Raw genomic sequence first — 26,695 nt, 5'->3', positions numbered from 1 at the left:
AAGGTAAACAGAGCCCAACAATATGGTTAGATTGGCTTGAGAGATTGTTTGCATACAGGATGGGATTGATCGGAGGGCTAGGGGTAACAAGATTGGGATGAGAGTGGCTGGGGATTGCAGGAGAGAGATGTGGGTAATGTGATGGAATTGGCTAAGTGTGGCTAAATGGTGGAGACGACCATTTGATAAAATTTAAATGAAAGCTAAAGTTGTGCTAAAATGAAAATTCACTGGACTTTAATTAAAACGTTTTACAGGTGAATTAAAATACTACGTTGGTAATTGATTCAATAGACGAGCATGATAACTGTCTATATCTTCCTGCATTTCTACACAGTCTTAACTCCAATGGGCATTTAAGCCCCATAAACCTAGATTCCAGGAAGGAGCAGATACCATGTTGCTATAAAACTGGAATCATAAAGACTTTGTCGTGGAACAGGATTGGTAATTAGGAAGATGTTTTCTTCAATGCTAAATGCTGTAATTGTGGATAATTTCAATGCTGGATGTTGACCAAAAACAAAAGTCGACTTCCATAAAGTATGAAATGTGAAGGGGTGCTCACCTTTTTGAAAAGTGTAATGAAATCCTAACACTGGTTCATACTAATTTAATGTGGCATGGTTTATTGAATAAATTAACTGTACAAAGATACTTTTAACCATAATGAAAGCATTTTAAAATCTTGTCAAATTCATTGTGTTTGGCATCTGGTGTAAAGAGTGAATGAAATTCATTCTGAGTCACTTTGCTTATAGCATCATTGGAAAGATCAGATATGGTACTTTCACTTTCAGAATCATCGCTCCATAACAAGTCATCTTCCTCCTCATCCTGTTGAATTGGATATTCTGCCTATTTTTTTGAACGATCTGATTGCAGTTTGAGCACCAATTGCATCCTACAATTTAATAGTAAAAGCAGACAAAACATCAACAAGTGGGGCAACTTTTCACACTTCGTGGGGTTTTTTTCTGCAACCAACCATCCATTTGGAGCAAACATGATCCTTGAGTGGCTTGATAAGGCACACATCCAAAGGTTGCACGATGGACAATAGACTCCCTGATATAACTGGAATGTGCGTGTTTTTTCTTGGGCACCACTTGAACTCTCTGTAGTATAACTTTAATTCATGCTAATACATCCATCCGTTGTCATGGTCATGCACAGAAACTCCCAACTTAAACTTGATTTTTGACATGGCTTGACATTTGAAAATTATAGTAGGCTTCAACTTCATTTCGTTGGTCATGCAGTTTAGTGCCAGCGAGATTCTAGTATTCTAAAGTCTTCCACAGTTTTGTCACTGTATTCAACACGTATTGCTGTTGCGACATAATGGATATTTTATTGTCTGTTGATGAATCACTGGAGCCTGGTCATTTTGACATTGAAGTCTTTGGTAGTCGTTGAGTGATCTTGGATTTATGCCGCAACACTGGATATTTTCCTTCCATAAAGTGGCTACACCAACCAGCTGTTGCCCTGAAACCTTTACTGGGACTCTGGGTTTAATTTGGCCCATTTAAGTGCATGGACACACATTGCATTTCTGGTTATGATGAAATATTTCTGGCGATTTTTGAGGACCATTGCGGTACATGCTTCTGAAGATCAAGCTTGTGGCTGGTCCCTGTTCTTGTGGCACGTTTGGTCATGGGCATCTACTTTATGGTGGATTCCTTCTTCCATTCTCACACTGTTCGGTCAAGAACACAGAAGAAATTTGAGTTATCAAATGTTGCGACTTTTAGCTTGAAACATGCTTCATACTTTTGTTGGAAGATGCGTTCCTCTTTGTTTGCCGCATGGAGTCTGCTCTGTATCTTAATCTCCTGCCCAGCTTATAAATAATGCCTGAATTGCCTAGATTCTTTGCGGCCAGTTATTAGGTAAGTAAATCATGCATTATTGCTGTGAAAAATTGAGGCTGGCCAGAAATAACATGTCGTGACTGAAAAGGGGGAGTGTAGTTGCACTCTTGAGGCTATGCAAAAACATGATTTTTGGGCGAGGAAAAATTGATTTTTATTGTATACTGTGGTACATGGTATTCCTCGAATAATTTTGAGCTTATTAAATACCAACATGTTTTAAAATGGGGAGAAATTTGTTTTCACAAACTTTCATATTCTGTGACTAAGAAGTAACCAGGCGTTTAGATTTGTATATCTAATCCTAAACCTGTTTTCTTCACATAAATAGCTATATCTAGACTGAGAAGATTTAACTCTGTTCAGGTCTTTGTTGAAAGAATAACTAGAAATCTTGTATTTAAACAAGTATGGTTACAATGAAGGCGGTAATTTGACCATAAATATTTTGCTTGTCTCTGCTAATCTATAATGTAACTATATGCCCTGATCCACTCTGTTAGATGGTTTACACGACTGTTACTCAGATTATCTTCCAATTTGTTACGCATTGCAGTAGGAGATGCACTTTATATTACAAAGACTAATGTGCAATAGAAGCTTAAAATGATCTGAAGTAAAAATGGACATTTAATGCAACAGCTTCTTGTATGTCTGATACTGAATATCAGTTTACGTCCTTAGTTCCCTGAATGAATAACTATTGAATTTTCAGTGGCTTGCCCACTTGTTCAGTCAATATTCTGCAGCAAGGAACCTGTCATCTGCATTCAAGTACTCTCAATGCGTCTAAGAAGGTACACCACCACCTTCTCGAAGACAAGTTGGGATGGATAAATAATGCCCATGTCCTGTGTGTTTCCATCATAAATGCCAGACAGTACAGAAGAGGCCATTCAGCCCATTGAGTCTGCACCGACTGTGACGGGGCATCTTAACCCGGCCCTCTCCCCTGCCTTATCTCCATTACTCCATACTTTTGCCGTGCTAATTCCCGTAACCTACACATCTTGGGACACAAAGGGGCTAAATTACCACTAAATTGCATGGCCACTCCACCCAACTTGCACATCTTTGAATTGTGGGAGGAAACCTACGCAGAGACTGGGAGAACGTGCAAACTCCACACACACACTCACCCAAGGCCAGAAATGAACCTGCGTCCCTGGTGCTGTGAGGCATCAGTGCTAACCACTGTGCCACAGTGGTGCCACAGACTCTTTAATTCAAACAATGAAAGAGATTGTTGAGTCAAATAATTGCCTTCATACTGCAGATGATTCGACTGTAATACCCTATCAGAAACAATGGTCAAAAACAGATTTCATAACTTATTAAATGTTAAGTGAATAAATATTTGGGGGAAAAACATGTTGGGGGAACAGCAAAGAGCAAATGCAAAGTGTGTACAGGCATCATTGGCCAAAGAAGTTCCTTTTTGTACATAAAATTCCACGACTGTGATTCTGCAGATGATTTTAGTAATACTTTGGAATGCAAAGGGAAGGAGGAACATCAAAGCAAGTGTTATTGTAATAGTACAATTTCCCTTTTACCAATCTGCTGAACATTAATTGTACTAATATTTCTCATTCATGGGTATGGATGTTCCTGACAAGCCCAGCATTTATTGCCCAACTCTAATTGCCCTTATAGTGGTAGTGACCTGCATTCCCTGTAGTGAAGGTGCTCCCACCCTGTCAATATGAAGGAATGACAATGTAATTCCAAGTTGTCATTGTTTGGGGAACTTGATGTTGTCATGCACCTGCTGTCTTTGTCCTTCAAAATTGCTGAGGTCAAGTTTAAAAGGTGTGGTCTAAAAACCTTGATTAGTTGCTGCAATGCATTTTGTAGACGATGTACACTGCAGCCATAGTGGATGGAGTGCCAGTCAAGTAGGTTGCTTTATTTTAGACTGTGTTGAGTTCATTTAAGTGTTGTTGGAGCTGCAATCATCCAGGAAGTGTGAATTATTCCAGCAGCAGGCTGACAAACTGTCCCGGATTTCCTGGGACTGCCCCAAATCTGAGGGGCTTGTCCCGCGTTGCCTGTGTTCCATGTTTGTTTGTCCCATGTTCTCGATGATGGAATTTTGTGCTTGTGCAGCACACAGTGTGCTCTCCTCCCAGTGACTCTCTCACATGCTACTACAGACTTGCCAGCCCTCCTAACTGGCTCAGATGCCAAGTGTCCTTGAATGTACTCTAGGAGAATTGGTCACCTTGTCCATGGCATTCCTGACTTCCTTGTTGATGGTCCACGGGCTTTTGGGGATCGGGAGGTGCAATACCAATTGCAAAATTCCCCAGCCTCTTCATTTGGGTGGTGCAGTTAAATCTCTTGTCAAAAGTAACATCCAGGTATTGATGCTGGAAAATTTGGCAGTGATGAGGCTGTTGCACGTTGAGGGGAGATGGTTGATGATCTGTAATTGAGGGTGGTCAATGAGTTATAACCTTGGGTTGCAAATTGTTATCTCGGCACCATATCTCCAAAGGGTCATGTTGAGAAGGTTGCAAAGACAGAAACAAATGCGATTGCTGGACTTGAGCTGTCCAGCAGTTCGATTAAGTTGGAATATTTGATTGAGATGAAAAATTAGAACTGGTTTTATAGGAAATGAGCTGTTTTTCGTTTGATTTCTGCTGAAGAATTAAATTAATAGAACTGTTTTCAAGAAATCAGGAAATGTTAAGCAGGAACCTCATTGTTTGGGATTGTTGATAATTGGATACAGTGGCATTTTAGTCTAAACTGTGCTACTATTTGGATTACTTGCAATTTGTAGAGGTATTTCTTAAGCCCCATGCATCTTCGTTGCAGTTGTGAATGAAAAATAGAGGATAAATAGAGGGCTGGTGGAGGAGAGGAACTTGTCGGTCTTGGCCACTGGAGTTTGATGCTTAAGAATCATGATTTTGGACATTACGCAGGTTGTGTTGTATTTCGCCACATTATCAAGTCAATCACTTACGGTGTTCTGCAGTATTTTCATCAAAGGTTTTGGCAGAAAAAGTGTGAATTTGATCATCTTCAATTCCTTTGTCAGTTTGGACCCTACCTATTCCTTGCCTTTAAAATTTGCCCTCCAATTGTTTTTTACCTGACAGATGTAGGATTTTATTTGGCTTTTTGCAGGAGTTCAATAATTTTGTATTTATGGTATCCAGTTGGACACAAGCTGAGAGTGCTGTTTTTAATAAGGTGATGTCTTTTTAAGCAATTTCTTCAGTTCGAGACAACTAAATTATTTTCAGAAACATTCCCCAGAACTGCGAAAAAATTTACAAGCTTGCTTTCTCTGTACGTATTGATACAGAAGCAGTTTGTGTATTGTATTTTCCACCAAAATAATGCCCTGTGCTTTACACAGAAACTAAAAGCAGGAGTGGGCCATTCGAGCCTGCTCCGCCATTTATTTTGATCCTCCCTTCCTTCCATATCCGTTCATCCCTTTAGCTCCAAGAGCTATATCTAATTTCTTCTTGAAATCAGACAATGTTTTGGCCTACTTTCTGTGGTAGTGAATTCCACACATTCACCACCCTCTGGTTGAAGAAATTTCTCCTCATCTCAGTTCTAAAAGGTTTACCCCTTATCCTCAAACTATGACCCCTAGTTCTGGACACCCCCACCATTGAGAACATTCTTTCTGAACCTACCCTGTGAGAACCTGTTAGAATTTTATAGGTTACTATGAGACTCCCCCTCTCCCCCTTCTAAACTCCAGTGCACATAATCCTAACCAACTTAGCCTCTACTCATATGACAGACCTGCCATCCCAGCAATCAGCCTTCGCTCTACTCCTTCCAAAGCAAGGACACCAAAACTGCGCACAATATTCCAGGTGGGGCCTCACTAACACCCTATACAATTGCAGCAAAACATCCCTATACTCAAATCCTCTCGCTATGAAGGCCAACATACCATTTGCCGCCTTTACTGCCTGCTATTCCTGTGCACTTACTTTCAGTGACTGATGCACGAGGACTCCAAGGTCTCACTGAGTATCCACCTCTCTCAATTTACACCCATACAGATAATAATATGTCTTCTTACAATTGTCACCAAAATGGATAACCTCATTTATCCACAAGATACTGCATCTGCCATGCACATGCCCACATACTCAGCCTGTCCAAATCACGCTGAAGCCTTTCTTCATCCTCCTCACAGTTTACCTTCCCACCCAACTTGGTATCATCTGCAAATTTGGAGATAATACATTCAGTTCCCTCTTCCAAATCATTAATATATAATGTGAGCACTTGGGGTCTGAGCACAGACTGATTGCCAATCAGAAAAAGGACCCATTTATGCCAACTCTTGGCTTCCTATCTGCGAGCCAGATCGCTATATTGGGAGGGGAAATGTATTATGCTAGAAATGTAGAATTTTAAAAATGTTTTCATGCAACACTGGTCATAGGGTTATAGAGATATACAGCACAGAAACAGGCCCTTCAGTCCAACTCATCCATGCCGACCAGGTTTCCTAAACTGAACTAGTTCTATTTGCCTGCGTTTGGCCCATACCCTCTAAACCTTTCTATCCACGCACCTGCCCAAATGTCTTTTAAATGTTGTAATTGTACCCTCTGTATGAAAACGTTACTCCTCATGTCCCTATTAAATCTTTCTTTCCCCTTTCACCGTAAACCTATGCCCTCTAGTTTCCCTTTCCCTTGGGAAAATGCCTTGGTTTTCACCTTAGGTATGTCCCTCATGATTTCATAAATATGTCATTCTCCAGGGAAAAAAGTCCCAGCCTCTCCTTATAATTCAAACCTTCCAATCCTGATAACATTGTTGTAAATCTTTTTTGAACCTTTTCGAGTTTAATAACATCCATCCTGTAGCAACCGACCAGAATTGTACGCAGTACTCCAAATGTGGCCGTACCAGTGTCTTGCACAGTTGTAACATAAGCTCCTGTATTCTGTGCTCTGACTGATGAATGCAAATGTGCCATGCTCCTTCAACACCCTTTCTAATTGTGATGCTACTTTCAAGGAACGATGTACCTGCACCCCTGATGTCTCTGTTCGACAACACTCCCCAGGGCCCTACCATTAACTGTGTAAGTCCTGCCCTGGTTTGTCTTATGAAACTGCAACACCTCTGATTTATCTAAATTAAACTCCATTTGCCATTCCTTGGCCCACTGACCCAGTTGATCAAGATCCCATTGCAGTCTGAGATGTGCCACAGGTTGGGCCAGCATTTTTATTGCCCATCCCTAATTGCCTTTAGGAGGTGCTGGTGAGCCTACCCTTGAACTACTGCAGTCCATATGGTGTCTGTGCACCCACAATGCTGTTAGGGAGGGAGTTCCAAGATTATGATCCAGTAACAGTGAAGAAATGACAATATAGTTCCAAGTGTGGGTGGTGTGTGACTTGGAGATGAACTTGCATGTGGTGGTGTTTCCATGCCCTTGTCCTTCTAGATGGTAGAGGTCATGGGTTTGAAAAATACTGTTGAAGCAGCCTGGATGAGTTGCTTGCATTGATGACATACAGGACTGCTACAATGAGTCAGTGGTAGAAGTAGTGAATGTTGAAGGTTGTGGATGGGATACCGATCAAGAAACTGCTTTGTTGGAGATGGTCATTGACTGGAAAATATGTGCAACAAATGTTATTTGCCACTTAGAAACCCAAGCCTGAATTTTGTCCAGGTCTTTCAGCATTTGGGCATGGAATGCTTCGGTAATTGAGGAGTCATGAATGGTTCTGAACATTGTGCAATTATCAGTGAACTTCCCCACTTATGCCCTTATGGGGAAGTGACTGAGAGCAGAGGGGGGAGGTCATTGATGAAGTAGCTGAAGATGGTTGAGCCCACAACATAATTCTGAGGAATGCCTGCAGCATGCTCCAGGGCTGCGATGATTGACCTCTAGCAGCTGCAACCATATTCCTTTGTGGCAGGTATGACTCTGGCCAGTGGAGAGTTTTCACCTCACCTCTGGAGCTCAGCTCTTCTGTCCATGTTTGGACTAAGCTCTCATGAGATTAGGAGTTGAGTGGCCCTGGAAGAACCCAAACCCCATCAGCAAGCAGGTTTTTGCTGAGTACGTGTTTCTTAATAGCACTGTCGGTGAACCTTTCCATCGTTTTGCTGCTGATCAAGATGAACCTGATGGGGTGGTAATGGGCCCTGTTGGAATTGTTCTGCATTTTGTGGACAAGATATACGTGAGCAATTTTCCACATTGCCTTGCAGATGCCTGTATTGTCACTGTGCATGCACAACTTGGTTACAGCACAGTAGGAAACCATTTGGACCATTGTATCCGGATTGTCTCTTTGCAAGCGCAACTCATCAAGTCGCACTCTCCTGCTATGTTACTCCAAGATCTTTTCTCTCACGGTCATTATCCAGTTATTTTTTGAAAGCTGCAGTTGAATCTTCCTTTACAGCACTCTCGGGTAGCGCATTCCACTTGCTGTATCTCATGTTGCCTTTAGTTCATTTTGCCCTTCATTTTAATTCTGTCCCTTTTGATTCTTGATCCTCTCTCTAATGGAAACGGTTTTGCCCGACCTAATCTGTTCAGATGCATCACCAAATTTCCCCTCAAACTTGCTTTCAATGAGAATAGCCCCAGCTTCTGCAGGCCATCACATAACTGAAGTTCCTCATACCTGAAAGCAATCTTGTACATGTTTTCTGCACCCATTCCCTGTTTTTGCATTTCTTTCCTGAATTGTGGTGCCCAAAATTGGACACCGTATTCTGGTTGGGGCCCAACTAGTGCTTTCCAAAAGCTCACAGTAACCTCCTTACTTTTGCACTCAATGCCTTTATACAATCCAGAATTTTCTATGCCTTTTTAACTGTTTTCTCAACCTGCCCTGCCACCTTGAATGATTTGTGCACTTACCCCCAAGGTCCCTATGCTCCTACATGCTCCTAAATTTCAGATTTAGAATAAAATTTTCTTTTTCTTTTTTCCCTTAGTCTATGTACCCAACCCTTAATTTGTTTTCCGTAGAATAATTATGACTTGCATTCCCTACTTTTAACTTGCTGCTTTGCTGTCTGAGAATTATTCAATCTGAATGGTTGATCAGCCTGCTAGTTCCTTGTCCTTTTATGGCTTTTTCTAGAAAACCACTTGTCTTGCATCATCTCCACAGTTTCTAAATGCTCTGAAATAGTACATTTTGAACTTGCTTTCATTTACTTCCCTCGACTCTTTCAATAATTTCTGCTTGTTCGAATTTCTCTCTCCCTTTGGGATGTTTTGTTTTATTAATTTGAAGGGAATTGACGGTCCAAGGAAATATTTTACCTCAAGTTCTCTTTTGACTTTGTTTAACAATACTGATTTCCTTGTTTGAATACAGATACTTGCCCACAGCAATGACGTTCATGTAATGTTTCTGAGATAACACCATCCTAAACTGCGAATTAACTGATTTAACACCACAAAGATATGGGAGTTTCCTTTGATATGGTTTCCTGTGTGAGTAACTTGCTCGAGTAACTCAGTTTATTGCTCTAGTGAAACTATGAATATGTGGACTGCCACAGAAAGTAGTTGAGGCCAAAACATTGTGTGATTTCAAGAAGAAATTAGATATAACTCTCGGAGCTAAAGGGACCAAGGGATATTGGGTGGGGGGGTGGGGTGGGGGATCAGGACATTAATTTTGATGATCAGCCATGATCAAAATGAATAGCAGAGTAGGAGAATGTCCTATTCCTGATTCTTTTTGCCTTGGTTCGATCACACTTGGGAGAAATATGAACGTTTTGGTTTCAATATTAGAAAAGGAATATAGAGACACCAGAGAATGTGCAGAAAAAAGTAGAATAATGCTGGAACCAAGGGGTTATACTGATCAGGAAAGATGGAACACATTGGAGTGACCTGATTTGTGAAATGATAATGAAATGGTGAGATAGGGCGGATGTGGAGGGGATTCCACTTGCAAGCGGGACCAGTATTGGATCATAAATGTACATGTTGTTAATGACAACAAAAGGGAATTTGGGATGAATTTATTTATCCAGTTTGCAGTTAGAATTAGAACCCGTTACAATGTTGTACATAGCCTAGATGCATTTACTTTGTCAATTTATTAGCAATGCGACAGTGTAACTGAGCTGAAAAATTAGTTGCACCAAACCTGCATACCAACAGGTTGAATTTTTGCTGTATAATTCTTTGTCAAATCAACCTGAGTGTGAGATTCGCACTCTCTCTCTTTGGAGTATCGAATCTATAAAAATTGGGCTGGGCTCACATATTTGTCCAAGAATCATGAATGTTGACTTATTTTCTTCTGAGACAAAAGTGCACTGCTGTCTGGACTTAATATTGGTTTCATTGGTAAAGACATTGATTTCTGCCATTTATAATTGGCAAATAGCATTCATTCACAAACCTTAGCAATTCTGAAAAGTATTTTCAGATTCTGCTTCGGTTTGCAGCTTTGTAGTTTCTCAAATTAATAATTGTCACGAGAACATTCTTTATGAACCTTGAATATTTGCCTTTTAAAAAGAATGCCACATAGTGCTGAAGTTTGGTAGTCCTCTGTGTGCAGTCAGCATTTAAAAGAGAATAGCATACTACCATCTTCTGGTTCACGATGCTGAAATATTTAATCATGGTAACACTTCCCCATGTAATGTCATTTTGAACTGCTACAGTGTATTTTCTGTTGCTGTAATTTCTTCACAGCTTTGTAAATGCACATGCACTTGAAATTGTTGCTTCATTAGTCATCTTGTAAACTTACCAATAAAGGTGTGGGGGGAGCAAATTTAATCTGTCACTCATTGGGCTGAACATTCGAAAGTTGCAAGCTACACATTGGACATGAAGATAAACAAACCCTGATAGTAGATCGTCATTGAGGCAAGATTCACTATTTTCTGTGCTGTATTGCACCCACTGTCTTAAAAAATATATTTTATTGGAGTTGGAAAGGATTTCTCAAATGATTGAGTTATTATCCTTGATGTTGGTGTTTGCACAAAAATGAACTTGTTTTCAACGGAAGAAAAGATTGTGGCCAGTTTGTATGGATGATAGAGGGATAAATAACTTCGGTTACTTTGGTTATGAATTCAAAATTTAACAGGATTCAAACATTGTTTAATTTTTCCTTATGATTCAAAAAGTGTTGCTGTGCTGTAACTCCTTTCTCAAACAGAACTGAATAAATGTCTATTCAGAAATGGATAGATGGAGAAGATACGCTTTTGAGAAGGTCATGGCCTTCAGCTGGTGGGATGATACAATGTAGTTAACATAATGGAAAATTTGCAGACCACCCAGTCAGTTCCGAGGAGTAACCTGCCCAGCAGTATCTCTTAGAACCATAGGATAGAATCCTTATTGTACAGAAATAAGCCATCCAGTCTGCACTGACTCTGAAAGAGCATCGCACCCAGGCCCTCCCCTCCATCCTGTCGCCATGATTCTACACGTTTACCATCACTAATCCACTGTACCATTGGCGAGGTGGTGACACAGTGGTAATGTCACCATACCAGTAATCCAGCGGCCTGGGCTGATGTTTTGGGGGTATGGATTTGAATACCATCATGGCAGCTGGCAGAATTTAAATTTGGTTAATAAATCAGGAATTAAAAAGCTAGTCTTGGTAATATTGACAATACATCTTTGTCAGTTGTAAAATTCCATCTGGTTCACGAATGCTCTTTTGGGAAGGAAATCTGCTGTCTTTATCTGAGCTGGCCTATGTGACTCCTGACCCATGTAGAAACATAGAAAGTCGGAACAGGAGGAGGCCATTCAAACCCTTGAGCCTGTTCTGCCATTCATTATGATCATGGCCAATCATCCAAGTCAGTAGCCTGAACCACCTTTTCCTCATATCCTTTGATGCCCTTTGCCCCAAGTGCTATATGTAACTGCTTCTTGAAAACATACAATGTTTTGGCCTCAACTAGTTTCCGTGGTAGCAAATTTCACAGGCAGGCCACTCTCTGGGTGAAGAAATTTCTCCTTGTCCCTGTCCTGAACGGTCTACCCTGTATGTTCAGACTGTGAACCCTGGTTCTGGACACTCCCACCATCGGGAACATCCTCCTTGTGCCTACCCTGTGTAGTCCTGTTACAATTTCTTAGGTGTCTATGAGATCCATCCCCCCTCCACCCCCTCCTCGTCATTCTTCTGAACTCTAGGGAATATAATCCTACCTGACTCAATATCTCCTCGTACATCAGTCCTGCAATCCCAAGAACTGGCCTGGTAAACCTTCTGTGCACTCATTCCAGAGCAAGAACATGCTTCCTCCGGTAAGAACACCAGAACTCTACACAATATTCCAGGTGTGGCCTCAACATGGTCCTGTATAATTGCAGCAAGATGTCCATGATCCTGCACTCGTATCTTCTTGCTATGAAGGCCAACATACGATTTGCCTTTTTTACTGCCTGCTGCACCTTGCTTAACCTTCAGTGACTGGGTGTACGAGGGCACCCTTGTTGCACATTTTTTTTGCTAATTTATGGCCATTCCGATAGTAATCTGTCTTCCCGCCTTTGCTACCAAATTGGATAACCTCACATTTATCCAAATTATACTGCATTTGCCCACTTTGTAATTGTACAAATTACACTGAAGGATCTCTGCATCGTCCTCACAGCTCACCTTCCTACCCAGCTTTGTGTCATCTGCAAATTGGAGATATTACATTTAGTTCCCTTATCTAAATCATTATATAGTGAATAGCTGGGGTCCCAGCACTGTTCCTTGCGGTATTCCACGAGGTACTGCCATTTGGAAAAAGACCTATTTATTCCTCCTCCTTTTAGTTATTGATCCATCTCAATGCAGTACTCCAAACCCCATGCACTTTAATTTTACGTGTGTGAGACTGTATCGGAAGCCCTCTGAAAGTCCGAATATACCACATCCACTGGCATAAACTTCATCGACTCTACCAGTTACATCCTCGAATTTAAGTCGCGTTGTCAAGCATGATTTCCCTTTCACAAATCCACGCTGACTCTCCCCATTTGTCACAATTTTCCAAATGTTATGCTATAAAATCTTTGATAATGGAATCTAGAATTTTTCCCACTATCTACGTCAGGCTTACTTGTCTATAACTCCCTGTTGCCTCATTTTGATGCAGTTGACTCTTAAATGCCTTTTAAGAACATAAGAAATAGGAGCAGGAGTAGGCCATCTAGCCCCTCGAGCCTGCCCCGCCATTCAATAAGATCATGGCTGATCTGACGTGGATCAGTACCACTTACCCGCCTGATCCCCATAACCCTTAATTCCCTTACCGATCAGGAATCCATCCATCTGCGCTTTAAACATATTCAGCGAGGTAGCCTCCACCACCTCAGTGGGCAGAGAATTCCAGAGATTCACCACCCTCTGGGAGAAGAAGTTCCTCCTCAACTCTGTCTTAAACCGACCCTCCTTTATTTTGAGGCTGTGTCCTCTAGTTTTAACTTCCTTACTAAGTGGAAAGAATCTCTCTGCCTCCACCCTATCCAGCCCCCGCATTATCTTATAAGTCTCCATAAGATCCCCCCTCATCCTTCTAAACTCCAACGAGTACAAACCCAATCTCCTCAGCCTCTCCTCATAATCCAAACCCCTCATCTCCGGTATCAACCTGGTGAACCTTCTCTGCACTCCCTCCAATGCCAATATATCCTTCCTCATATAAGGGGACCAATACTGCACACAGTATTCCAGCTGCGGCCTCACCAATGCCCTGTACAGGTGCATCAAGACATCCCTGCTTTTATATTCTATCCCCCTCGCGATATAGGCCAACATCCCATTTGCCTTCTTGATCACCTGTTGTACCTGCAGACTGGGCTTTTGCGTCTCATGCACAAGGACCCCCAGGTCCCTTTGCACGGTAGCATGTTTTAATTTGTTTCCATTGAGATAGTAATCCCATTTGTTATTATTTCCTCCAAAGTGTATAACCTCGCATTTATCAACGTTATACTCCATTTGCCATATCCTCGCCCACTCACTCAGCCTGTCCAAATCTCTCTGCAGATCTTCTCCGTCCTCCACACGATTCACTTTTCCACTTATCTTTGTGTCGTCTGCAAACTTCGTTACCCTACACTCCGTCCCCTCCTCCAGATCATCTATATAAATGGTAAATAGTTGCGGCCCGAGTACCGATCCCTGCGGCACGCCACTAGTTACCTTCCTCCAACCGGAAAAACACCCATTTATTCCGACTCTTTGCTTCCTGTCGGATAGCCAGTCCCTAATCCACTTTAACACACTACCCCCAACTCCGTGTGCCCTAATCTTCTTCAGCAGCTTTTTATGGGGCACCTTATCAAACGCCTTTTGGAAATCCAAAAACACCGCATCCACCGGTTCTCCTCCATCAACCGCCCGAGTCACATCTTCATAAAAATCCAACATGTTCGTCAAGCACGACTTTCCCCTCATGAATCCATGCTGCGTCTGATTGATCGAACCATTTCTATCCAGATGCCCTGCTATCTCCTCTTTAATAATGGATTCCAGCATTTTCCCTACTACAGACGTTAAGCTGACCGGCCTATAGTTACCCGCCTTTTGTCTCCTCCCTTTTTTAAACAGCGGCGTAACATTAGCCGTTTTCCAATCAACCGGCACTACCCCAGAATGCAACGAGTTTTGATAAATAATCACTAACGCATCCACTATTACCTCTGACATTTCTTTCAATACCCTGGGATACATTCCATCCGGACCCGGGGACTTGTCCACCTTCAGTCCCATTAGTCTACCCAGCACTGCCTCTCTGGTAACATTAATTGTATTAAGTATTTCTCCTGCTGCCAACCCTCTATCGTTCGTATTTGGCAAACTATTTGTGTCCTCCACCGTGAAGACCGGCACAAAAAACTTATTTAAACTTATTTAAGTTAGAAATGGTCTAGCAAGCCAGTCAGTTGTATCAAACTGATACAAAGTCATTGCAAAGCCCACCTTACTGACACCTGGTACTTGTGCCAAAATTGGAACAACTGTCCCGCAGCCGAGCCAAGAAGCTACTTAACAACAAGGAGGAGAACAGCAGCAGATGCATGGGAACACCACCTGCAAATTGCACACACCATCCTAACTTGGAATCATATTGCCCTTCCTTCACTGTCACTGGGACAAAAACAGCACTGTAGGTGTATCTGTACTAAATGGATTGCAGCAGCTTAATGTGGCTCACCACCTTCTCGAGAGCAATTACAGATGGGCAATAAAAACGCTGGCCTTGTCAGCAATGCCCATGTCCTGTGAAATAAAACAATTTGGCCTAATGAGTTGAATGTTCATTTTCCTTGAGGGCGGCGGCACAGTGGTTACCACTGCTGCCTCTGAGCGCCAGGGACCCAGGTTCAATTCCGGCCTCGGGTGACTGTGTGGAGTTTGCATGTTCTAAGTGGGTTTCCTCCGGGTGCTCCGGTCTCCTCCCACAAACCAATGATGTGCTCGTTATTGGATTGACCATGCTAAATTGCTCCTTCGTGTCAGGGGGGGCCAGCAGGGTATATATGTGGGGTTAAGGGGATAGGGCCTGGGTGGTATTGTTGTCAGCGCAGGCTCAATGAGCCGAATGGTGGCCTCCTGTACTGTTGGGATTCTATGAATTACATTAAGTAGATGGAAATTGGGTAGAAATACTTTTTACACTTCTGTTGTTCTAGATTAAAACAGTTTATGTAGAGGAAGTACCCTGACACTGCCCCAATGATGGAATTGCTTTACTGTAAACTTGATTTTGTATTTTTATTGGGAAGATGACTTCCTTTGCTGATGTTTTTGAATCTTTGGGACTTTGCACAACACATCAATCTTAATTTACACTTGAACATTTCTTTCCATGCTGAAATTGGGGATTTTCTTTTCTTGGTTCTAACTCTACTTGAAGCAAATTTAATTTGGGCTAGTTATTCTTCGTAAGGTTTCAGATTTACTGTTTGTATACTCAACAATGCATTATTTGATTATCTCAGGTATGCCTCCTGTTAGGATGTATTCTGGGAACTACCTGTACCAAAAAGCTCAGCAAATTGTGCTTTTGTTAAATTGGTTACAACATCTTGGTTGCCAAACAGAGATTAAGATTTCAACAAAAACAGAAAATGCTGGAGAAAGTCAACAAGTCTGACAGCATCTGTGGAGAGCGGATGACCCTTCTATTTTGTCTTCACAGTTGCTGTCAGACTTGCTGAGTTTCTGCAGCATTTTCTGATTTTGTTTTAGATTCCAGTATTCGCAGTATTTTGTCTTTTATTGAATTAAGATTTCAAGGTCAAACCAGTTTCAGGTGCAATGTAACCTTGTATACTTATCTATTTTATTTCTTTCTCTTTTCAGTAATGAACTTGCCACTAAAGGGCTGTTTATATAGTCATTTTTTTTTAGTCTTGATGAACAGTAGGAAATGCAGACAGCTCGGAAAGCAGTGTGGAAATAAGAACATAAGAACATAAGAAATAGGAGCAGGAGTAGGCCATCTAGCCCCTCGAGCCTGCCCCGCCATTCAATAAGATCATGGCTGATCTGACGTGGATCAGTACCACTTACCCGCCTGATCCCCATAACCCTTAATTCCCTTACCGATCAGGAATCCCAATCCATCCGCGCTTTAAACATACTCAGCGAGGTAGCCTCCACCACCTCAGTGGGCAGAGAATTCCAGAGATTCACCACCCTCTGGGAGAAGAAGTTCCTCCTCAACTCTGTCTTAAACCGACCCCCCTTTATTTTGAGGCTGTGTCCTCTAGTTTTAACTTCCTTACTAAGTGGAAAGAATCTCTCCGCCTCCACCCTATCCAGCCCCCGCATTATCTTATAAGTCTCCATAAGATCCCCCCTCATCCTTCTAAACTCCAACGAGTACAAACCCAATCTCCTCAGCCTCTCCTCATAATCCAAACCCCTCATCTCCGGTATCAACCTGGTGAACCTTCTCTGCACTCCCTCCAATGCCAATATATCCTTCCTCATATAAGGGGACCAATACTGCACACAGTATTCCAGCTGCGGCCTCACCAATGCCCTGTACAGGTGCATCAAGACATCCCTGCTTTTATATTCTATCCCCCTCGCGATATAGGCCAACATCCCATTTGCCTTCTTGATCACCTGTTGTACCTGCAGACTGGGCTTTTGCGTCTCATGCACAAGGACCCCCAGGTCCCTTTGCACGGTAGCATGTTTTAATTTGTTTCCATTGAGATAGTAATCCCATTTGTTATTATTTCCTCCAATGCAGATAGAATTTGGTAGTTGCTGCATCAAATACTGCATTGACAAAACTGAAGGATGCAGGGGAAGGGAAATGACCACCAGTGAATCATAAACAACTTGTGATTTGTTGAGGTAGCATGAATGCAATGTTTTCGCTCAGTTGCATTTTAATGAAGTTTTGCTGGATAGGTTTGAAGTGACTTGTATGGACATAAGTGACTTCAGCACTCATCTCTTCACCCTTTAATGTTATCATCTTGCCTCTGAAAGGTTGTGATTCATGCTATAATAAAATCGCATGCGTATCAGCAGTCCTTTAGTGTCTTAGCAAGTGAGCTTTTTATATGCCCACCATTCAATTTTGCTATCACAGCCAAGTCTGGTGCAGTCCACTTACAGAGAACGTGTACAGCAGGCCATTCGGTGTGACTTTTTGTCTCGATTATCTTGTCCGTTGAGATTATGATTTATGGATTAATTGATCGCGTTAAATTATTTCTTACTACACCTGGGAAGTACTGAAACAAATCTAAAAATAATTTTCATGTTATCTTGATAATTGATTGAGTTTTTTAAAGATATAAAATTAAACTTAAGCCTACTTTTGTGGCGATGAACAAATTCAGTTTGCTGGTGACAACTGGAGAAGGGAATACTAGAGTCGAGTTGCCTCTTACTTAACAAGGTCATGACACAAGGTTTTCCATGAAATGCGTGGGATCAGTGACAGCGAAGAGTTCATCATAAAAATAACCTGAAGGAATGGATTTGTTTGAAGAGTAGCTAGGGTTTTTTTAGTTTAATTTTTAAAAAAACTGTTATAGAGCAGACTGGTCTCATTAAACTTTGTGCACAGTTTTGGATGTCTAATTCCAAGGCTGAGAGATGGATTTTCTTTGCAACTGAGGTTGAACTTTAGAACTGGTGCATTCCAGATGGCTCACTAGGGTTGGCTGGTGAATTGATCTCATTGATACAAATCAGGAAGACCAAGCCCCAATTTGCATTGTTAGATTGTAATAAGGGTATGATTAGTTTCTAATTGGGTAGAGTTACTTATGCAACATTTGGCATCATTATTTTTGGATTAAAGTATTTGAGAATAAGGGTGCTTGTCCTTACCATATATTCTCTTACGAGCAGTGTAGAAGTCACTAAGAAGTTCACAGTACTGGGTAAAGCAAACAACTGTTGCGTGAAGAAAGTCTCAAGTGCATTTGACCTCAGGGGTGACAGATACATATGTAAACAGCTGCATGTGACATCTGCTTAGCCAAAGGCATTGTTACCATTGTTGGCCTGTGAAGATCAAGAATGGCAAAGTTATGTGCGTGGGATGCAGTTTTATTGTTTTTGCCGCTTTACATAGATCACATGAATGAGTACAAATCTAGAATTATAAATATGTACACTGTAGTTAGTATTGTATTTTCTACTCAAGAAAATTTGCCCAGTAGTTTGTCGCCTGAGCTTCAGTCTGAGTGCGATACTTCCACTTGCCAAGTTCATGTGCCAAGTGATCGCAATATACCAAGCAAATTCAAATAAAATGCTGGTTGGCCCCCTCTTAGAATGAGAAATTCAAGTACATTCTGGGTCACCAATTTGAGATCCACTTATCGAAATTAGTCTGAATCCAAGCAACCATTGAGTGTAAATCGCCAAAAATGTTGCACATTTTTGGGATGCTAGCAGATGGGGTACTATGCAAATTTGTGTTTTTAATTTTGTGCTTGATGCAAAAGTTTTTGGGATATCTCATTGTGGCTGTGGAGATCTTTGTACGGTTTTATTGTGTGTGCTGCTGCAATTGTTTTGCAGAAGAGACTCAAGATGGTCATGTCATTCAGTTGGGAAAAGAAAAGAATTTCATGCAGCAGACTGGCCTTGTTAAATTCTGTGCAGTTTTTGATGTTTAAACCAAGGATGTGACATGAATTTTCTTTGCAACTTTAAGTTTGCCGATGTATTAGCTATTATTCGCCAGAAGTACTGGAACATTTTAATACAAGAACATGCTCCAAGCACTGGTAAGTCGAACAATGAGAGGGTGGGTCTAGAGGCATTGAATATTTCACTGCATCATTGTGTAAAGTTCATTGCTCGTCTCAACAAAGTAAAACATGGTTGAGACGAGCCTAGGAATATGAATTAAGAGGACATATGAATTAGGAGTAGAAAGGAATAGGTCACTTCAAACTTGCTCTACCATTCAATGAGATTGTGGCTCAACTGATTGTAACTTGAATTCCACATTCCCATTCAGGAATCTACCTTAAAGATATTCACATGAACATGCTGCAAGTATGAACTGTTGTTCCTTGTTAAAAGTCCCATTTAAAGTTAACGTTAGTTTATTTGTCACAAGTAGGCTTACATTAACACTGCAATCGAGTTGTTGTGAAAATCCCCTAGTCATCACACTCCACTGCCAATTCAGGTTCACCTGAGGGAGAATTTGGCATGGTCAAATGCACCGAACCAGCATGTCTTTCAGACTTTGGGAGGAAACCCACATAGACACAGGGGAGAATGTGCAGCCTCCGCACAGACAGTGACCCAAGCCAGGAATTGAACCCGGGTCCTTGGTGTCGTGAGGCAGCAGTGCGAACTACTATGCCACCCATCCCTTTTGTCAGTAGTTCTATTAACAACGAAGAATAGTTAGCACTTGGAGCATGTTCTTGTATTGAAATGTTTCAAGTGTTTTTCTTGGTTATGTGCTAATCGAGAACAACAGCATTTACGTAAGTAAACCTAAGTTTGCTTCTATTTTGCCAGCCTTGGCAATCATCTGTTCAATTAATTTTCCTCTGTTTATTGGATATTGCCAGTGCAAAGTCATGCGATGCTACAATTGAGAATTACTGATGGAGGGAAACAGACATGGGTGGCTACCATTGCACTTCATCTTTGTAGAACCAATGACATGTCCTGGACAGTTTTAAATGTTGTGCATCATTGTGTAAAGTTCATTGCTGTTTGTACGTTTTTAGTTGTTTGACTGCCTCTTGTTCTTTTTTCCCCGGTGAGAATTAACCAGTCCATAAAAGTTGATGTCATTGAACTCCACATTCTTGTTTATGCCAATGTCTAAGGGGGCATTTATGCATACTTGACAATTAGTTAACTGGTATGACGAGCAAGGAGAGGGTGGGTCTAGAGGCATTAAATATTTCACTGACGAAGACCAGTGTAGCTGTTGCACTGAGATGACTTCATTAATCCTGGCCTGATGTTTCAGAACCCCAGAGAATATTTCTGCCAAGTTTAACAGCTGTGCCAGTATTCTGTAATTGGTCATGAAGCTTGGATATCAAATTATACAGAAGGTTGTCGGAATGTTGAATGTAACTCGCCTTAATGTATGGCAAAAACTGAATCTGCATTTTTGTCTTGAAGCCTAAGAACAGAAAGAAAAGCTTGCATTTATATAGTACCTTTCTTGTCCTTGGAATATTGCAGTGTTTGCTTAAACACTTTGGAAGTTTAGCTGTTATGTTGGCAAAGGCAGCAGCCAAGTTGTCTCGTAGAATCTGACACAGTTAAGAACAAATAAACTTGCGGTATTGGTTGAAGGATGGTCAACCAAAGGGCTACGTCTGCTCATTGAATTGTAACATAAAGGCAGAGCAGAGAGATAGAAATGAAAGAATCCTACAGTGCAGGAGGGGGAGTCATTTGGCCCATCGAGTCTGCACTGACTCTCTGACAGATCGTCTTGCCCTATCCCTGTAACCCCATATATTTACCCCGCTAAACCCCTAACCTACACATCTTGGGACATTAAGGGGCAATTTAGCATGGCCAATCCACCAAACCTGCACATCTTTGGACTGTGGGAGGAAACCAGGGCATTCGGAGGAAACCCACACAGATACTGGGGAATGTGCAAACTCCACACAGGCACACAAGGCCGGAATTTACCCTGGGTCCCTGGTGCTGTGTGGCAGCAGTGCTAACCACTGTGCCATCCACATTGGATCTTCGATAAGATAGGATCTTAGTTCAACATTTCATTGAAAAGATGATACATCCAATTGTGCAGCACTTTGCCAGAGCTACACTGCTGTTGGTTGAGAACTTGGGTTCCAGCTCCAGTCTGGAAAATTGAACATGTGACTGACTCGTTGAGGTCATGGTGCTTCCTAAAAAGCCTAGATTCTTTTTAGTTTTCAAAATGCTGCCATTTAAATTCCAACTTTAATATTGCATTTTTTCCCTTTGTTTTTAATGGGATATGGCCATTGCAGACAGTGCCAGTATTTGCCCATCCCCCATGAACTCAGTGGCTTGCCAGGCCATTTTAGAGGGCTGTTTAGTGTTCTGGTTCAAAAACTCATGTGTTCTGTGGATCTGCCAGGATCATAAGTTTTGCACCTTGAATTTGGCTAGGATAAGCATGTTAATGTTTCACTTCAGGTATAATTCAAATGACCCACTAGGGAGCTTTTATCAAACAAACAAACAAAATTAACATAAGAATATAGTTAACAGAAATAGTAAAAAAATTAGCAACAACTTTTATCAATTACAAACCAGAAACAAAACAACCACAATAATGTATAACCCTTACCAAATATATCTAATGTGTTCCAATCAAACCATTCCCATAGACAAAAGACCCTTCTCACAGGTTTAACACAGCAAAGACTAGCACTCGAGTGAGACTGGAATTGAGTCCTTTGGTTGGAGAATTGAAAACTATGTCTTGTAAGTTTGAGTAGTCCTCTTGACACACCCAGAGCAGTTTGAAGTCACAACAGCATTCCAGAACCCCAGGTAGACTCTGGTCAAGCCACCAACAGCAGATTTTCTGCTCCAGGAAGGCTCTTAGCTAACCTGCAGAATTTCCAAAACCAGGGAGAGAAAGAGACTTCTTTCCGGCTGACTGTTCCTTCTAAAACGCAAACCTGCAGCTCCAAACTGGAAATGAAAAAACCTCCTATCACCCGACCTGTCAACCAGTTTTTCTCCTAACAATGCAGAGTCATAAACATCCCAGTAAAAATAAACAAACCCCGTTTAAGCAGCAATAAAGGACATCTCCAGACAAGCTGGCAACAGAATGACATCAGCTGAGGCTGAGTTTAAAAAAAACACTGAAGCTGTGAGAGCTGCAGAAATTGTGATTTTTTTTTTTAAAGAGAACCTTCCCTAATGGTACACTCACGTCACGAAAGTCAATCACGTTGCTGTGGGCCTGGAGTCGTATCAAGGCCATGTAGGCGAGAGCAACTAAGAATAGCAGATTTCCTTCCCTAAAACATGTTATTGAACCAGATGGGTTTTTACAACAATTGGCGATTGTTGTCATATTCCAGTTTTATGAATCGTATTTATATCCCACTAGCTACCTTGGTGGGATTACTGGTCCAATGACATTGCCACTATGCCACCATCTCCCCATTGTGTAACCACAGTGCATGTAATTATATTTTCCGTGCACAAAATTGTTTTTTTGGCATTTGAAATGATGTAAAAACATAGAAATGAACAGAGCTTTCGCCCATCTAGCTGGTAAAGCTTGAACGGTGGGACTCTGTTGGCGAGAGATAGTGTTACAGTTCTCGAGGTACGATTTTGAAGTGGTTTATGATTAATATGGCTAAACGTCTATGTGGCTTACACTGATTTGAAGGCTGAATATGTTCTAGTTAATGCTTCGCATTGAAATTAAAAGTTGTTAGTGTCTACCTGTCAAAATGTCATAAAAGGTACACTGTCCTCTTTCAATGTTAAAATAGCAGAACTGAAATTGAAATTTGATGCTGTTATCTCTGCAAAAGGTCACAAATTTAATTGAAAATTGTGCAATCATTAAATTAGAGAAGGAAGCAGCCCAACATGTCAGTGCTGTCTCCGAAAGCTATCCAATGTGGCCTACTTCCCTGTTCGTTCCCCATAGGCTTGCAATTTTTTTTTCCTTTTCAAGTAAACATCCAATTCCCTTTGGAAACCTGCTTCCACCACCTTTGAGATCATGCATTCCAGATAATTATTACTTGCTGCGTTTTTTTTAAAGCAATTTTCACCAGGCACCTCATTTTTGGTATGTTGTTCTACACTAATATTAAACTAGGATTGATCCCATGATTTGATAATAATGAGCTATGATAGATCATGTGATGGATTCGAGCAGAAGAAATTTCTTCAGCTGTTGTTAGCTAACATCTTCTCATGGATGCCCAGCCTTGAGCTGTTGGAGCACCTCTTGTATCCCATGTGATATGGTGGTCATTCCATGCAACTGGATTGAGGGTGTCCTCAATGTGTGCTGGCCAGTCTTAACAATAGTGTGTTAGATGCAACTATTTGCCTCAACCACTCCCAGTGGTAGCAAGTTCCACATTCTCATCACACTCTGGTTAAAAATTTTCTTCTGAAATCCTGATTTTATTTCTTGGTTACTGTCTTATATTGATGGTCACAAGTGGAAACTTTCTCTGTGTACCCAATCTTAACAAAACCTTGAATAATTTTACTTCTGTGAGGTCATCCTTGAGTCGTCCTTTTCCAAGATAAAGAAATCCATGCTCTTTCTTCCTTCACCAATAAGTCTGTTCTCATAGATGAAAATCTTTGCTTCAATATTCTTCCTGTAATATGACAACCAGAACTATACAAAGCACTTAAGCAAGGTTTGATACAGGTTTAGCATAACTTCTCTGCTTTTCAGTTCTATCTTGGAGGTGATACTCCAGATCAGACATTTCTATTATTGCAATTTTCCTGAGGAAATAATTTAAAATGCCTTAATTCATTTATATATTATGTCTCTGAAATCAGTAAAATTAGTTCCCGCAATAAATCTCCTTGTAGTGAGACAAAATGCAGCATAGAAAGATTATGTGACCAACAATGTGCTCAAGTCTATAGTAGGTTTGAATTCATATGAAGTAGAAGTAACACTTCAAAGCTTCAAACATGTTCGACAGTATGGCTCCTTGTTTAATGCACTGGACTCTGTCCTGTCTAAGGCTTTCAATCCATAGTGTTATAATACTGCAAACTGAGCCAGACTTGTGCACAGTATGACCTTGGATGGGTGAAGAGATAAATAAAACATGATCCTACTTTGAATTTTTGCCCCAAGCTCTGAAGATGGTTTGAATTTATCTCAAACTAGAGTGCTGTTATTAATATGGAAGCAACCAAGCCCAAAGGTTCATTAGCCTCCTGTTGTGGATCAGTCCTCAAAACACCTGGTTGAGATTTTGACTTGTGTTGGCCAGCTGTGACAAATTTAGAATACCTATGATCATGTAGCAAAGCTCTTGACGTAAAGCAGGATAAACCAAAAAACCCTCATTTCAAAGGGCTATTCACTTTGTATTTTGCTCTTGCAGGTTGCCAGGTGAGAATGCTCACTTTAAAAGTTACTTAAAATGCTGTTTCAGCCAGATAGTTCTGTGCGATTCAATTGTTGGATCACTCACTTCATGGAAAACCAATGTGCTTGTGTTTCACACCTTAGCTGTTGAAGAACAGAGATTTATAGACTTCTCCTTCATTGGGTGTTTGGAAAACCCCTATCAACATAAATGTAATCTTAAATTGACAGTTATTTCTCCCCTCTTTTATTCAGCAAAATAATTATGAAATGATAGAACCTTCTACTTGCCTGAGTGGGGAAATTTGCATCTTGGTTTTTCCTATGTTATGTTACAATGAATACTAAGTTTCTTTAAATGCATGCTTGATGTAGTTGCTGTACTCAGATAAAATATTTATTTTAATTTGTTCTACGGATTGCTGAAGAGAGAGGCATTGTAGCTTTTCATCAGGCCACCTTGCAAGAATACCGATATAAGGAGAAAACAAGAATTTGTGCTGTATGACAAAGTGCTGATTGGTTGACTAGTAGCATCTAGTGGGGGCATTGCTCTGGAGAATGCACCGGGTGACAATTAACTGCCAAACATTGTTTGAACCAGGCAGTTTGACCCCAATTGGTTACGGCATTGCTGTAAGGAATGAGTCAACAAATGGCTGTCAGTTATTTTGTTTAGCTGATGTGTGTACACGTTCTTTATGTCTGCAAAGAATAGAGCCCGGTGTATTAATGTACGCAACCTCAAATGCATGCAAATACACTACATTTAGCCCAACTGACTATCTTCAATTGGTTGTCAACGTAGCTCTTCACATCGAGTATAAATTGTTGTTTTTTTCTTTAATTCAGTATTCTTGCCAAGTGCCCTGATGAGTGCAAGGTAAAAAGCTTCAACATGTCTCTTTTTCAGCAATACTCCAAGTTCTGTACTACCAAACTACTGTTTATTCACTGGATGTTGATAAGACTGCATTTATTAATTATCCCAAGTTGACTTAAAGGTGAAATTATTAGCAATATTGGGGTTAGTATGTGGTATATATAACCTTTGACTCCCTTCAGGCAATTATGTATATAAAGTAAAGTAACATTTAGTTCTGGGGAAGAAAAACTAATATTTTACTGATATTGTTCATGTTACTGATTTTTCTGCCACTTCGGTCTGTGTGGATCATACCGTCAAGCTTGTCTGTCAGCACCAAGTATTGGCAGCTTGGATAAAGCAATCAGTAGCTTGAATTTATGGAAGACTTTTCACATTATCTGGCCATTGAAAAGTGCATTGCAAACAATGAAAGGGGGACTGTTGACTCGGGCATTGGGAGATTTCCTTGCTATTGTTTGATTAATGCCACATTAGCAGGCAGATGGGATCTTGGTTTAAATGTCCACAAAATGGTTTAAAGTGCAACAATGAAATTTTGTCAAATCCCATCCCAAACCATTATATCTATAAAAAATAATATCCAAGGGAATCCCCTGAGAATTAGCAAATGGTGATTATTATTTTGGAACTGAGGGGAAAAATTGTTATCCCACGCATTAGTTTTTTTGTAAGGTTCTCGAAGAGATGCTACATTTTGACTTTTTGTCCCCCCTTCTTCACCAGAAGCTGCTTCAGTGGACAAGTCAGCATCTCAGTCTTGTGCTACCCCTTCGTCGTCGTCTTCAGGAATGACTCCTGCTTCTCAGACTCCATCAGCCACCACATCTACAGTCCCAGTTTCACCTGTTCCTCAGTCACCTATCCCTCCTCTACTACAGGATCCAAATCTTTTGAGACAATTACTTCCTGCTTTACAAGCCACTTTGCAGCTTAACAATGCTAATGTGGATATGTCAAAAATAAATGAAGGTAAGCGACAACTTCTCTGTTGATGTGTTTTCAATGCATAAAATAGATCGGAGAAAAACTTTTACTTTATATAAGATCTGAAAGATGAAAATACTTGATACTTGCTCTTGTTGTATAATGTGGCACTTGATGCAACAAACTTTCAAAAGTCATAATTTGCTGATTAACTGAGTGACCGCATTTTGTATATCAACTTTTCACCCTCAACTCCATCTTAGGCTTCAAAGCCTCATTTCTTGTTCATTTCTGCTAAACCTCCAAAATACAGGTTAGGCCTCAGCTGAAATATTGGGTTCAGTTCAGGGTACCACCCTTCAAGAAGTTTGCTGAGCTCTTGGAGAAATGCGGAATGGATTTAGTAGAATAGTGAGTTCTATAAAATATGCAGCACAGAAATTATCCT

The 26,695-nt window shown here is 40.9% G+C and overlaps 1 protein-coding gene across 15 annotated transcripts in view; it reads left to right on the top strand.

Annotated features, from left to right (window-relative positions):
- Nucleotides 1-26,695, top strand: part of waca (WW domain containing adaptor with coiled-coil a) — a 116,610-nt gene that overhangs the window by 16,815 nt on the left and 73,100 nt on the right. For 11 of the 15 annotated variants that reach the window (XM_078233721.1, XM_078233672.1, XM_078233662.1 and 8 more), the window contains one exon: nt 26,047-26,292. In XM_078233721.1, coding sequence (XP_078089847.1) covers nt 26,047-26,292 — 246 coding nt within the window. The remainder of the gene's footprint in view (nt 1-26,046; nt 26,293-26,695) is intronic. The other 4 variants (XM_078233693.1, XM_078233632.1, XM_078233652.1 and 1 more) reach the window with 1 other exon arrangement.

Source organism: Mustelus asterias, chromosome 2 (assembly GCF_964213995.1).
Source record: "Mustelus asterias chromosome 2, sMusAst1.hap1.1, whole genome shotgun sequence".
NCBI classification, from domain to species: domain Eukaryota; kingdom Metazoa; phylum Chordata; class Chondrichthyes; order Carcharhiniformes; family Triakidae; genus Mustelus; species Mustelus asterias.
Note: the sequence above shows the minus strand (reverse complement) of the source record. Positions and strands in the feature narration are given on the sequence as shown.